The sequence below is a fragment of the Populus alba genome, chromosome 6, assembly GCF_005239225.2.
Source record: "Populus alba chromosome 6, ASM523922v2, whole genome shotgun sequence".
Taxonomy (NCBI): domain Eukaryota; kingdom Viridiplantae; phylum Streptophyta; class Magnoliopsida; order Malpighiales; family Salicaceae; genus Populus; species Populus alba.
Genome location: NC_133289.1, coordinates 5,069,062 through 5,081,607, shown reverse-complemented (window position 1 = coordinate 5,081,607; position 12,546 = coordinate 5,069,062). Strand labels below are relative to the sequence as shown.

Below are 12,546 nucleotides of genomic sequence, written 5' to 3'. Positions count from 1 at the left end.
GATAAAAGTTCAGTCTAAAATAGGTATTAAAAATAATATGATGTTGAGCCAAATTGAATTTAATAATAATAATATAATCAGCTAGTTAATATTGTATTTTTATATAAAATGCATGTTTGATATTATGATGTAATTGTTTTTATACTTAAAAATATATTAAAATATATTTTTAAAATTTTATATTTTCAATATTAACTTATCAAATAATAAAAAAACAATAAAAATTAAAATAATATGATCTTGAGTCAAATTGAATTTAATAATAATGGTATAATTAGTTAATTAATATTGTATTTTTAATATAAAATAAATGTATGATATTATGGTGTATATATTTTTTACTTGAAAATATATTAAAATATTGTTTAAAATTTTTTAACATTAACTTATCAAATAATAAAAAAAAGCAATAAAATGTTTTCAATTTAACAAGACTGCAACTTTGTCCTTGCAGCCCAGCTCTGCTTTTTTTTCTAAACGTTTCTACCGAGCAAAGTTGCAACAGAACGAATCATTTTCTTTTCATTTAATGCTTTGTAGATTAGTTTCCTTTACTAGTCATATAGTCCCATTATATATATTAGTGTTAGATTTGTTATTGGACGGTTTGAAACATTAGATCTGTCAAACTTGCAATGATTTATAATAAAAAATTTAAAAAGCATTAACCGCAGCTATTAAAAACATGTTTGTTTTTGCATTTAAAACAGAGAGACCAATTTGCCAACAAGCTATTATAATACAACCCACAGGTTGATTGATGAAACCCCGACCCCAAGATCTGGGGACCGCTGAAGAACACCTTGAAAAACCTTGCATTTTACTCTTAGTTTTTACAAGAGACAGATGAACTGGTCATCGCGCGCGACGTGTTCCCTACGGCCGAAAATAATGCAGTGGCTGTCAGCCTTGTTAGTGGTTGTGGAAAATTACACGCTATGACGAAGAACAAGGTTGCTGCATTCATTCTTCTTTATTTGGCTTATTGTCCCGTTGATTCTTCGAGGAAATTCCCAAGTTTTTGCTTTACATCAATATTAATTCAATGGCTGGTAACATACATGACTCTCGTCTCTCTGTTACGTTCCTTTTACTTTTCACCATGGTTTTTGAACCCTATCCAAGGCATGTAAGCCAGGCTTGATTCGAATGAATCGCTATAAATGTACTTGGTGCTTTGCCAAACATAGAAAGGGGGGGGGGGGGGGGGGACATCGCCTTTTCCATTGTTTAAACCTGTAATATCCTTTATGCTATCAATGAACCTGCCCTGAAAAAGTAGAACTTCTGCTGCTAGTGCAGGTATTCGGTCTTTCCTTTTTTTTTTTTTTTACTGTTTTCTTCTTTCATTTTTCAATTTAATCATGTTTAAGCCTAAAGCGCGCGTGTTTAAGTAATTTCATTTTTCTTGGTGATAAATTACAATAATTTTTTTTAAAACTTGACTCGGAATCTACTAGAAACAATGTCTAGATCGTGGTTAGGAAAATAAAATCCAAGTTGACCTCAATTGAAAAAAAATAATCAAAGGATCATTGTTTTGACCAAAAACAATTCAAAAAAAGTCAATGAATTTTTGACTCGTATTTTGTTATGGGTTGGCCAGGTTGCAAGGTTAAACCCAAGTTTTGATTGTGTTTAGGTCGAATCAATTCTTTCTTTTTCTTTTTTGTTAACTCAAATTGGTCAAGGCATTGAGTTGGTCGGATCCCATCTATTATCTTTGAAACACATAATAAAACAAATTGTTGAGTCTAGTTCAAAGCATGTTAAACACAAGGCAAGATAATTGTTTGTTTAGTCATGTCCTATCCACTCTAGTCCAATTAATAATGTTCAACATACCAAAACCTACCTAATAAAACCTGGCTTATAAAATACGCTTGCAAAATTTCAACTAGATTCAATGATTGAATTAAAAATTATATATGTTTTTTTAGCAAGCTCATTTGACTCGTCCTAATTTGTTTTTAAGTCCAAACCCTATAGAAAAAAAAGGTTAAGAAATCATGAAGTTGATGATGTTTAATGTAAAGCATTAGTCTTCTATAAAATCAATACTTTTTTAATTATTTCTTCTCGACAGTGGAAAGAAGAAGACACTTGCAGCTGTATCAAGCCGCTCTGAGTGGTGATTGGGACACAGCAGAAGGCATTTACGAGTCATTTCCAGGAGAAGTTAATGCTAGAATAACTAAGCGAGGGGAGACTGCTCTCCATATTGCAGCTGCCGCGGAGCACACTCATTTTGTGAAACAGCTTGTTGGAAAGATGACCATGGAGGCTTTAACTTATAAAAACGAGGCGGGCAATACAGCATTTTGCTTTGCTGCTATATCTGGAGTTGAGGCACTTGCCAAAGTCATGATGGACGAAAAACGCGGTTTGGCGATGACTCGAGGCAGAGGAAACCTGTTACCAATTTACATGGCAACTCTATTGGGGCATAGAGGGATGGTATCATATCTTTATGATGAAACAAACGAGCAGTTAACCGATGATGATCGCATAAAGTTACTTGTTGCTTTGATCAACAGTGACATATATGGTGAGCAATCTTTTCTATGTTTGATAGTTTGCTATCATTTAGATGGTAAATTTATTTTCGTAAATGAAATCAATCTGTTTTAGTTTGTGATTGCTACTACCCAGAAGAGAAATTCAACATTCAACCCTCAGACAACTTATTCGTAAGCCTTTGAAAATCCAACTTGTTTTCATATTTTTGAATTTTTTTGTTCCCAGATGTAGCATGGAAAATGCTAAAAGAACATCGCGGGTTGGCCTATGCTCGTGATGAACATCAGCTGACGGCATTGCATGCATTTGCCCAAAAGTCTTGTATGCCTTCAAACGTTGTCGATCAAAGTCCTCCAGGATTTTGGAACAAATGCCTCAACCCCTGTTAGTTCTCTGATGCTCCAAATCTCTGTTTCCTTGGAAAGAACACCAGTCCAAAAATTTCAGCTAGTTATAGAATGCAAAAGATTAACTTTATATCTTTATCATATTCATGAGCACTTTATACATCTTTTCATGGATGCATATATTCAAGCTTGCAAACTTGCTAACTACATTTATGTTTTACATCTTTGATTTAGAACATTAACCCATTTCCCACAATTCAATTTTGTTATATTTAATCCTCAGTTTCAGGTTTCAAAATTGGCTCGGATGAAGAAACTTATGCACAAAGAAGCACTTGACATTAATCCAGTACCTTTTGGGAAACAAGTTGTATTGTTGGATGATGCAACAATTTCTCGTCAGATTGGAGAACCCTGGCCATTGATATTCACTGCTGCAGAAAGAGGGAATCTTGACTTTCTAACAATACTCATTCGCTTGTATCCTGAGTTGATCTTCAAAGTTGAGCACAACACGTATAGCATATTTCATATTTCTATCTTGAATCGTCACGAGGACATCTTCAAGATTATATACCAGATTGGTTCTATCAAGAATTTGATAACAACATACAAGATAGAGATGGAAATAATATGTTGCATTTGGCTGCAAAAAGTACTGGAATCACCAAGTCGACTTAATGTTATACCAGGAGCAGCTTTACAACTGCAACGCGAATTGCTGTGGTTTGAGGTGACCATTCTCACTCTTTCCATCAACAAAACACATTTGATTGTAGGTCCATATGCGTTAAGCCAACCTAATTCTTCCATCAAATGTGGATAAGATGTTCATACGCACACGCGATTAACTAATGCTATACTCTCCTTCTATATATGAATCTCACAGTCTCTCAACATGATCATGATTTCTAGGAAGTGAAAAAAGTCGTTCAACCACGGCACATTGAAGAAAAAAATATTCACGGGAAAACTCCAGGAGCTTTATTTATAGAACAGCACAAGGACTTGATGAAAGAAGGGGAGCAATGGATGAGAGACACTGCCGATTCATGCATGCTTGTAGCAACACTTATTGCTACTGTGGTTTTTGCAGCAGCTTTTACCGTCCCCGGAGGTAATTTACAAGATAAAGGGACTCCTGTTTTCCTTCATGAAATTGCATTCAAATTCTTTGCCATATCAGATGCAATATCTCTAGTAAGCTCTGCCTCATCCTTGTTAACCTTCTTGTCAATTCGCACTTCTCGGTATGCAGAACAAAATTTTCTTTGGTCATTGCCTAACAGGTTGATTATCGGACTCACAACACTTTTCATATCAATTGGGGCAATGATGGTAGCCTTTATGGCAACATTTTTCCTTGTTTTCGGCAATAAATTACTACCATATTCTATCCCTATCTCTGTCGTTGCTTCTTTGCCGGTCATTTTCTTCATTTGGCAGCATTTCCGCTTGTTCGTTGACATGATTCATTCAACTTATACGTCTCGGTCACTTTTCAAGCCAAATAAATCTCCTCTCTTTTCCAAGAAACTCAAGACAAAGGTTGCTTAGCATCCATGTATTATATTTCTACAGAATGCATTCACATCTGTAAGAAAATGCTGGCGTTCATGTTATAGAAGTCATCCTGTAGTCTGGTGCTAAGACTGGAAGGCATGTAAGCCAGGCTTGATTCGAATGAATCGCTATAAATGTACTTGATTTGAAGCTACTTGTACTTGGTGCTTTGCCAAACATAGAAAGGCATTGCCTTTTCCATTGTGTAACCTGTAATATCCTTTATGCTATCAATGAACCTGCCCTGAAAAAGTAGAACTTCTGCTGCTAGTGCAGGTATTCGGTCATTCCTTCTTTTTTTACTGTTTTCTTCTTTCATTTTTCAATTGATCATGATTAAGCCTAAGGCTCCGCGTGTTAAGTAATTTCACTTTCTTGGTGATAAATTACAATAATTTTCTTTAAACCTGAATCCAAATCTATATGAAACAAGGTCTAAATCACGGAATAGGAAAGTAAATCCAAGTTAACCTAAATTGAAAATAAAAATAAAAATCAAAGTATCATTGTTTTGACCAAGAACAATTCAAAAAAAAGTCAATGAATTTTTAACTTGTATTTTGTCATGGGTAGGCCAGGTCACAAGGTCAAAGCATCGCGTTGGTGGGATCCCATCTATTATCTTTCAAACACATAATAAGATAAATTGTTCAGTTTAGTTCAGAGCATGCTACACACAAGACAAGATAATTGTTTGTTTAGTCATGTCCTATCCACTCTAGTCTAATTAATAATGTCCAACATACCAAATGCTACCTAATAGAACTTGGTCTATAAAATATGCTTGCAAAATCTCAACAAGATTCAATGATTGAATTAAAAATTATATATATATATATAACAAGCTCATTTGACTCGTCCTACTTTGTTTTTAAGTCCAAATCCTATAAAAACAAAGAGTTAAGAAATCATGAAGCTCAACTTTTAACAAATACAAATACATAATTAAAAGATAAAATTAAAAAGGAAAATTCATGTAAAAAAACTAAGAAAAACCGATGTCAAACTAGGTTAACCTTTTCAAATTTATAACCTGGATCATGATACCAGGACCACCCCATCCAAAAAATTATGAAGCCCAACTTACAACAAATCCAATGTTTGAGGATGAAATTGATTTTTTTTTTTTAAAAAAACACAAAACAAAAAATTACAATTAAAAAAAATAAGGATCAAATTTAACACAAAAATAAAATGGCAAGACACCTTGTAATTTTGATAGATCAAAAATAAAGTCACAGGATCCATACTAAATAGATATTAAAACTTGAACATTGGAAATATATGAGTGGCTTGGGGATCATGAACCCAATGATGAGTAATCTATTTGGCCTTTCAATCTAATATTTTAAATATTTGCCCTTTCCTCAAACAAAGTTATAATGCTGTAAATTATGATAGTATTTAAAAGTGTATTAATGATTATTTTTTAAAATATTTTTTTTAAAAATATATTATAATAATATATATTTTTTTATATTAGCATATCAAAAATAATCTGAAAATACAAAAAATGCTTTCTTTCTTTATTGTTTCTCGTAAAATGCTCCATATATAATCCTTATAATTTGCATATCTCTAGTTATATTTCTGAAAAATTGGATTTCAATAAATATCTTTCCTTATAATAGTAATAGTAATAACAACAACTAAAACATATTTGACATTCATTATTTTAAAAAATAGTTATTAAGGATTGCGTTGTTTATTTTGAACAATGATTCTTTTCCATCATCAAACTTTTAATATTTTCAATTTCATCCTTGCCATATTATCTTCTGTTTACATTTTTTTTTAATTTGTTGTATCAAGCATGTTTTGAGTTTCGAGAGGAACTTAATGATCAATTAGTCAATTGAGGCTGAAAATTAAAATTGAAAGAACAAGGACCATATTTTACAAAAAAACTTTAGTCTACCTAATTTGAAGTACATACGAATCGTTTCAAAGCTTCAGTCCAACTAACAATTCTAGAGCATTCACACAAAATAAATTTCAGAGCTACTCTGTTCCAATTGACATTTCCTCGAATTATAACACGGGGTAAATGAAAACTCTACCATTTTCTGCCTTGTTCAACAAATACTCCTACAAATAAACTACACTGAGTTGCATGCCTTGGGTATATCCATTACTCGTTCTTACGATTTGAAGGAAGATATATGAGAAAGAACTTGCTGAATGCTGAAAGAAAAATTGTGAAGAAATGATTTTCTTCATTACATTGCTATAAAGAACACAACTTTTCAGACATTATTTATACTACTGATATGAGATAAGATTGACCATCTAAATCTTCCCTTTGAAATGTAGAAACAATGCAAAGTTGAGATTTATTTATACCAAAGGCTTCCAAACTCTGATTCTGAATGGCTTAAGAAGATTGTCCGCAACAAAGTAGTAGCAAGTGTTGATGCTCTTCTCAATGAAATAAAACCATGCTCGCCGCCAATCTGGGTTTATGTACAAAACTGCAGCTATTCCCAACAGCACCATGATGTACGTCACAACAAAGCTCACACAGAAAACTTGTGCATCAATAAAGACGCTACTCTCTTTTTTCTCATCGGTAGAAGGCCCAGGTGGTGGTGGTGGTACTTCTTTGGTGCAACTGTTAAGCAGTGGTGGTCCATAAAGTAAGGGATTCCCCTCGTAGCTGCTCTTATTGAATGTTGAGAATTGTGCAACCATCTCAGGAGTCTTACCAGACAAGTTATTGTTGGCTACACTAAAATAGGCAAGAGAATGCAATTGTACAAGTTGAGGAGGGATTTCCCCATTCAAGCTGTTATTGGAAAGGTCCATGCTCTCAACTTCACTTAAATTTGGAAGAGTTTGTGGGATTGGGCCTATTAAATGATTGTTGGACAGGTTCAATACATGAATGTGGTTGAGATTCCCAATTTCAGGAGGAATCGCACCTGACAAACTGTTGCAGGAGAGATCCATTCCGATCATGAAGTACAAAATACTTGGCGGATAAGGATAGGATAGACTCTTTGTTGTAATAACCAATGGTTCTCGAAGATTAGAGATAGAATGATTTTCTCCGTGGAGGAAAAACCAACTAATACTTTTAAATCTTAGGCAAGGTAGAATATGACCAGAAAAATTATTATGAGAAAGATCAATGAAGCGTAATTTGTTCAACTTGCACAATTGCGTGGGTATACTGCCATCAAGATTATTATAACCCAAGAGAAGAAAGCTCAGTTGGGAAAACTCACCAATCCATTTTGGAATGCTACCAGTCAAATGATTATGGCTAAGATCCAACGTTATTAGCTCAAAGGATTTCTGAAATGCATGTTCTAGGGATCCTTGTAGCATATTTCGTGACAGATAAACATGCAGGAGGTTTGAAGAGTTTAAGAAAGATGGTAAGGTTCCAGAGATGTTGTTATTTGAGAGGTCCAAAACATGAAGATACAACAGAAAGTCAAATGAGGAGGGAACGCGACCACTGAAGTGGTTATTAGACATGGCTAAAAATATTAAACTTGGAAAATATGATCCTATTTCTCTAGGAATGTGGCTTTCGAAGTTATTGTTAGAAATATCTAATTCAGACAAAGTCTGATGAGGATGAATTGGCAATTGAAAAGTCCCTGAAAGAGAATTGTTGACCAAATAGAGATAATTTAGGTTTGTGTTGTTCTCTAACAACCAAATAGGAAACCCTCCCCTTAATTTCAGGTTAGAAAAATCAATTTTTTGGAGGCTGTATTGATGGAGGAGGAATTTGGGAAAGGAAAATGCTCCACCATATACATTGCTAGATAAATCAAGATGCTCTAATTGGAACTTTGGGGCCAAATTATGCTCCTCGAATTCTTCAACATATATTTCGTTATTGCTACCATAGAAATACTTGAGTTGTGAATGGTTGAGAAATGAGCTCAATGAGACGGGGATCTGAAAGTGGTTGTCTGAAAGTAATAACTCTCGGATGGATGTGAGACTTGTAAGAGGAGAGAAGGAAATGTCTCCAATAAAGTTATTGGAAGACAAATATAATCGTTGAAGGGATGTCAAATTTTCCAAACACCAAGGCAAAGCACCACTGAGATCATTCCCGCTGATATATAGATTTTGGAGATGCTTTAACTGACATAGGCCTGAGAATTTATTGATTCATAAAAATTTTAGTCAGAGAAGAAGCAGAACGCTTAAGGAGGGGAGAGGTGGTCAGACTTACCTTGGGCTTTAGGGATGGAGCCATTGAGTCGACAATCATCCAATCTTAAACTCTTTAGAGTAGTAATCTTCCCGACTGTTTGCAGAAAGCTATTATCGACAGTGGAGGAACTCAAATCCAACTCTTCTAAATTCTTGAGAGAAGCCAAGTCTACAATAATCAAACCCACAAGAAATTATGCTCGGTATGCAAGAGCCGGATAATGATAAGGAAACAAGATGATGAAACCAACAAGAAGCTCCATTATAATGTCCTCGCTACAATCAATTAAATTCCTATAACTAGGAAAATATGATTTAAAGCACGTTTACAAAGAAAAAAAGAACAATTAACAGATATTCAGGATCGCTTTTAGGCATTAGTACCACAAATTACCTTTATCTAATGTTGTTCCGAAACTTCCTTCAAGATTATTCTCATCCAAATGAAGGGTCCTGAGGTTTGGGAATTTCGTCAACGATTGCAACAATGCAAATGGAAGAGCTCTTCCATTTAAGGTGCTATTAGATAATGAAATGAGGCTTACATTTCCAAAACCTCTAGTATCTGCAGGGGACAGCAGAAGTAAAACAAATTTTAAAACCTTCTGAGCTTTTATTCTTGAGCAAAATCATCCGCGAAAATACAATTCAGTTAATGAGATTTTAGGTTGATCAAGCGGTAAAGCTACCATCAATCAGTGTGGAAAGCAATCAATACCTTTGGATAACACAAATTTGTCAATCTCGTTTCCATCTAGATACACTTCCTCTAAGTTGATCAAAGCATCCAGCTCTAGGTTGTCGAAAAACAGAAATTTAATATTACGTCACAGCAAAAATCACAGATTGGTTTCTAGGAATCGAAAAAGGTGAGGTTACCAGTCACATTGAATGATCCTTTCAGTTGGTTGTACGCTATATCCAGGGATTTGAGAGATGAAAGACCCTTGAGGGATGATAAGGTACTGTCATTGAAGCGATTATCATCCAAAAGAAGTTCTTCCAGATTTCTTAACCTCAGTAAGTCGTCACCAGTACCTATAAAAATACCATAAGCTTTCATGTAACCTGAAAGGATAATGTAGTACTTATGTGTGAAAACAAATGCTCAATCAACTCACAACTCTTTCATACCATGAATGGATTTAAAGCTTTCAATTTCATTGCCATCAAACCACAACGACTGCAAGCTTGTTAGATTATTCAGTTCTGGCCAAATATAATTGTACCAAGTACAACAATTAAAAAAAGGGCAGTAATTAACATGGTTTTATTTGGGAAAGAAAATGAGAGAAGTGATCAAGCTTAATTACCATCAACACTAATTGCTCCTTTGAGTTGGTTACCAGATAGAAACAGGGTTGTCAAAGAGGAAAGCCCACCAAGGGATGAAAGGATGCTGTTGTCGAATTTGTTTTCGTCTAAATAGAGAATCTCCAAGCTGTCAAGTCCTGATAGTCTTTCAAAACCTGCATGGGAATTTCAATCAGTAGCTTGAAAAATATTATAGAATCTATTCTTCTTCTTTTTTCCTGTTGAAATTGCAGTAGCACGCAAACAAGAGATAAACCTTCATTCTCAACACAGCCAACTATAAAATTTCCCCTTAAATCAAGATATTGCAGTTCTTGGAAGGGACGAAACAAAGAGACATTTAGGTACAAATCTCCCAATCCCTCTTCCCTTATGCCTGGAAGATAAAGTTCGACAACTCGTCCTGTAGTGAAATTGCAGTCAACGCGTTCCCAAGAACAACAGTCGGCTACTTTTCCCCAAGATTGAAGGGATGTGCCGCTTGGGTAATTAAAGGAGCTTTTAATCCGCAAGAGAGCACTTCTCTCTTCGTCTAAACAGCCGTGACATGACCACCAGCTTTCTGACAAAACCATAGCATAAATCATCAGTGTCCCTGCTAAAGAAGAGAACCTGTTTAAACCCATTTGGACTCCTCGATGAAATTATGTATCGAAAAACAACCGTCAGAGGCTCTTTATAAATAAGATCGTTCTGCAATTTGCAATATCACAATCAAATGTCATAATTTTCCACGGGCCATAGACAAAGTCCTCTCTTTCGGCTTATTTTCCAAATTCATATTCTTCGTGGAAAGTGCTAGGCTGGTATGAGGTTGGAAGGATTTTAAATAAAAAGGATTCTGAAATACTTTTTTTTTTATTTTTTTTTATTTTCTACAATAATAGAGAAATAGACAAATGAAATGGTCATCGCATGCAACGTCTTCCCTACGGCAAAAACAGTGCCATCACTCCCCAAAAGCTGCAGTGAAGATTTTTACAAGAGGAATGTTGAAAATATTCCAAAAAAATCGAATAAAAAATTGAAAACTAATGAAATATTTGAAAAACCAGCATCTTGCCACTTATTTCATTGGCTTGGTCATAGGTTTTACAAAATGGTTTTTCACTTTTCTTTTTAATATATCTTTCAAAGTTCGTTCTACAAATCGGTTGTTTTTTTAAAATATTTTAATTTTTTATATTTTTAATACTAATTTATTAAATAATAAAAAACAATAAAAATTAAAATAATATGATCTTGAGTCAAATTGAATTTAATAATAATGGTATAATTAGTTAATTAATATTGTATTTTAATATAAAATAAATGTATGATATTATGGTGTAAATTTTTTTACTTGAAAACATATTAAAAATAAGATTTTTAACATTAACTTATCAAATAATAAAAAAAGCAATAAAATGTTTTCAATTTAACAAGACTGCAACTTTGTCCTTGCAGCCCAGCTCTGCTTTTTTTTTTTTTTCTAACGTTTCTACCGAGCAAAGTTGCAACAGAACGAATCATTTCTTTTCATTTATGCTTTGTAGATTAGTTCCTTTACTAGTCATATAGTCCCATTATATTACTGTTAGATTTGTTATTGGACGGTTTGAAACATTAGATATGTCAAACTTGCAACGATTTATAATAAAAATTTTAAAAAACATTAACCGCAGCTATTAAAAACATGTTTGTTTTTGCATTTAAAACAGAGAGACCAATTTGCCAACAAGCTATTATAATACAACCCACAGGTTGATTGATGAAACCCCGACCCCAAGATCTGGGGACCGCTGAAGAACACCTTGAAAAATCTTGCATTTTACTCTTACTTTTTACAAGAGACAGATGAACTGGTCATCGCACGCGACGTGTTCCTTACGGCCGAGAATAATGCAGTGGCTGTCAGCCTTGTTAGTGGTTGTGGAAAATTACACGCTATGACGAAGAAGAAGGTTGCTGCATTCATTCTTCTTTATTTGGCTTATTGTCCCGTTGATTCTTCGAGGAAATTCCCAAGTTTTTGTTTTACATCAATATATTTACCACTAGAAGAATGTGTGCAATTCTCATCATTTTCCTGATTTTAAAACCTATAGCTATTATACAATTATCTCTGCCACTCGACTGTATATGGAGCTAGGAATGAAAGAAACAGCAGAGTTCATGATGAGACTAGCTCCAGAAGCTCAGGTCAAATCGTGGGAGATTCAAATGGTTAAATACACACTTCAAGATTTCAGATTTCCACTCTTATGAAGAAAGCTTGTTCTAAGTACTCTAAACATGATCTAGTCAGCAGGAACTAATCAGTTATTTGTTTATTTATTTATAGTTTTTGTGAATTTTCTTAGTAGGTTATTTTTCATAGATGTGAAACCTAGTTTGATCTGATATATATATTCACTTTGAAGTCCCATTATATTAGTGTTAGATTTGTTATTGGACGGTATGAAACATTAGTTTAGTCAAACTTGAACCCATTCATAATAAAAATTTAAAAAAGCATTCACCGTGGCTATCAAGAGCATGTTTGTTTTTGCATTTAAAAAAAATAACAGAGAGACCAATTTGCCGAGAAGCTAAAATAATACAACCCACAGGTTGATTGATCAAACCCTGACACCAATATCTG

The 12,546-nt window shown here is 34.0% G+C and overlaps 2 protein-coding genes and 1 pseudogene across 3 annotated transcripts; 2 read left to right on the top strand and 1 right to left on the bottom strand.

Moving 5' to 3' along the window:
- The first annotated feature begins 938 nt into the window (after positions 1 to 938).
- On the top strand, positions 939 to 2,909 carry LOC118032619 (uncharacterized). The gene is made up of 3 exons (XM_073409653.1): positions 939 to 1,017; positions 2,087 to 2,548; positions 2,746 to 2,909. Exons 1-3 carry the CDS (start codon positions 939 to 941, stop codon positions 2,907 to 2,909), a joined length of 705 nt encoding a protein of 234 aa, XP_073265754.1.
- Positions 2,910 to 3,174: 265 nt separating this feature from the next.
- On the top strand, positions 3,175 to 4,732 carry LOC140955740 (uncharacterized; annotated as a pseudogene).
- Positions 4,733 to 6,439: 1,707 nt separating this feature from the next.
- LOC140954144 (cuscuta receptor 1-like) lies at positions 6,440 to 10,601 on the bottom strand. 2 transcript variants are annotated; one of them, XM_035037378.2, is made up of 8 exons: positions 10,180 to 10,601; positions 9,923 to 10,078; positions 9,744 to 9,818; positions 9,489 to 9,647; positions 9,328 to 9,402; positions 9,004 to 9,174; positions 8,629 to 8,778; positions 6,440 to 8,548 (listed from the first exon to the last, which is right to left on the bottom strand). In XM_035037378.2, the coding sequence occupies exons 1-8, from the start codon at positions 10,547 to 10,549 to the stop codon at positions 6,768 to 6,770; spliced, it is 2,937 nt and encodes a 978-aa protein (XP_034893269.1). In that variant the 5' UTR covers positions 10,550 to 10,601; the 3' UTR covers positions 6,440 to 6,767. The 2 variants fall into 2 exon arrangements, with proteins under 2 accessions (XP_034893269.1, XP_073265928.1); XM_073409827.1 differs by lacking the exon at positions 9,744 to 9,818.
- Between the last annotated feature and the right edge of the window lie 1,945 nt (positions 10,602 to 12,546).

Bases quoted from the DNA above. Each gene is read 5' to 3' on its own strand.
- LOC140954144 (XM_035037378.2), bottom strand. From the start codon at position 10,549: ATGGGTTTAAACAGGTTCTCTTCTTTAGCAGGGACACTGATGATTTAT. The intron at 9,403-9,488 runs GTAACCTCACCT...TCGACAACCTAG, and splicing joins AGGATCATTCAATGTGACTG to AGCTGGATGCTTTGATCAAC. The intron at 9,175-9,327 runs GTATTGATTGCT...TGTCCCCTGCAG, and splicing joins CAAATTTGTGTTATCCAAAG to ATACTAGAGGTTTTGGAAAT.
- LOC118032619 (XM_073409653.1), top strand. From the start codon at position 939: ATGACGAAGAACAAGGTTGCTGCATTCATTCTTCTTTATTTGGCTTAT. The intron at 1,018-2,086 runs GTTTTTGCTTTA...TCTTCTCGACAG, and splicing joins TTCTTCGAGGAAATTCCCAA to TGGAAAGAAGAAGACACTTG. The intron at 2,549-2,745 runs GTGAGCAATCTT...TTTTGTTCCCAG, and splicing joins GATCAACAGTGACATATATG to ATGTAGCATGGAAAATGCTA.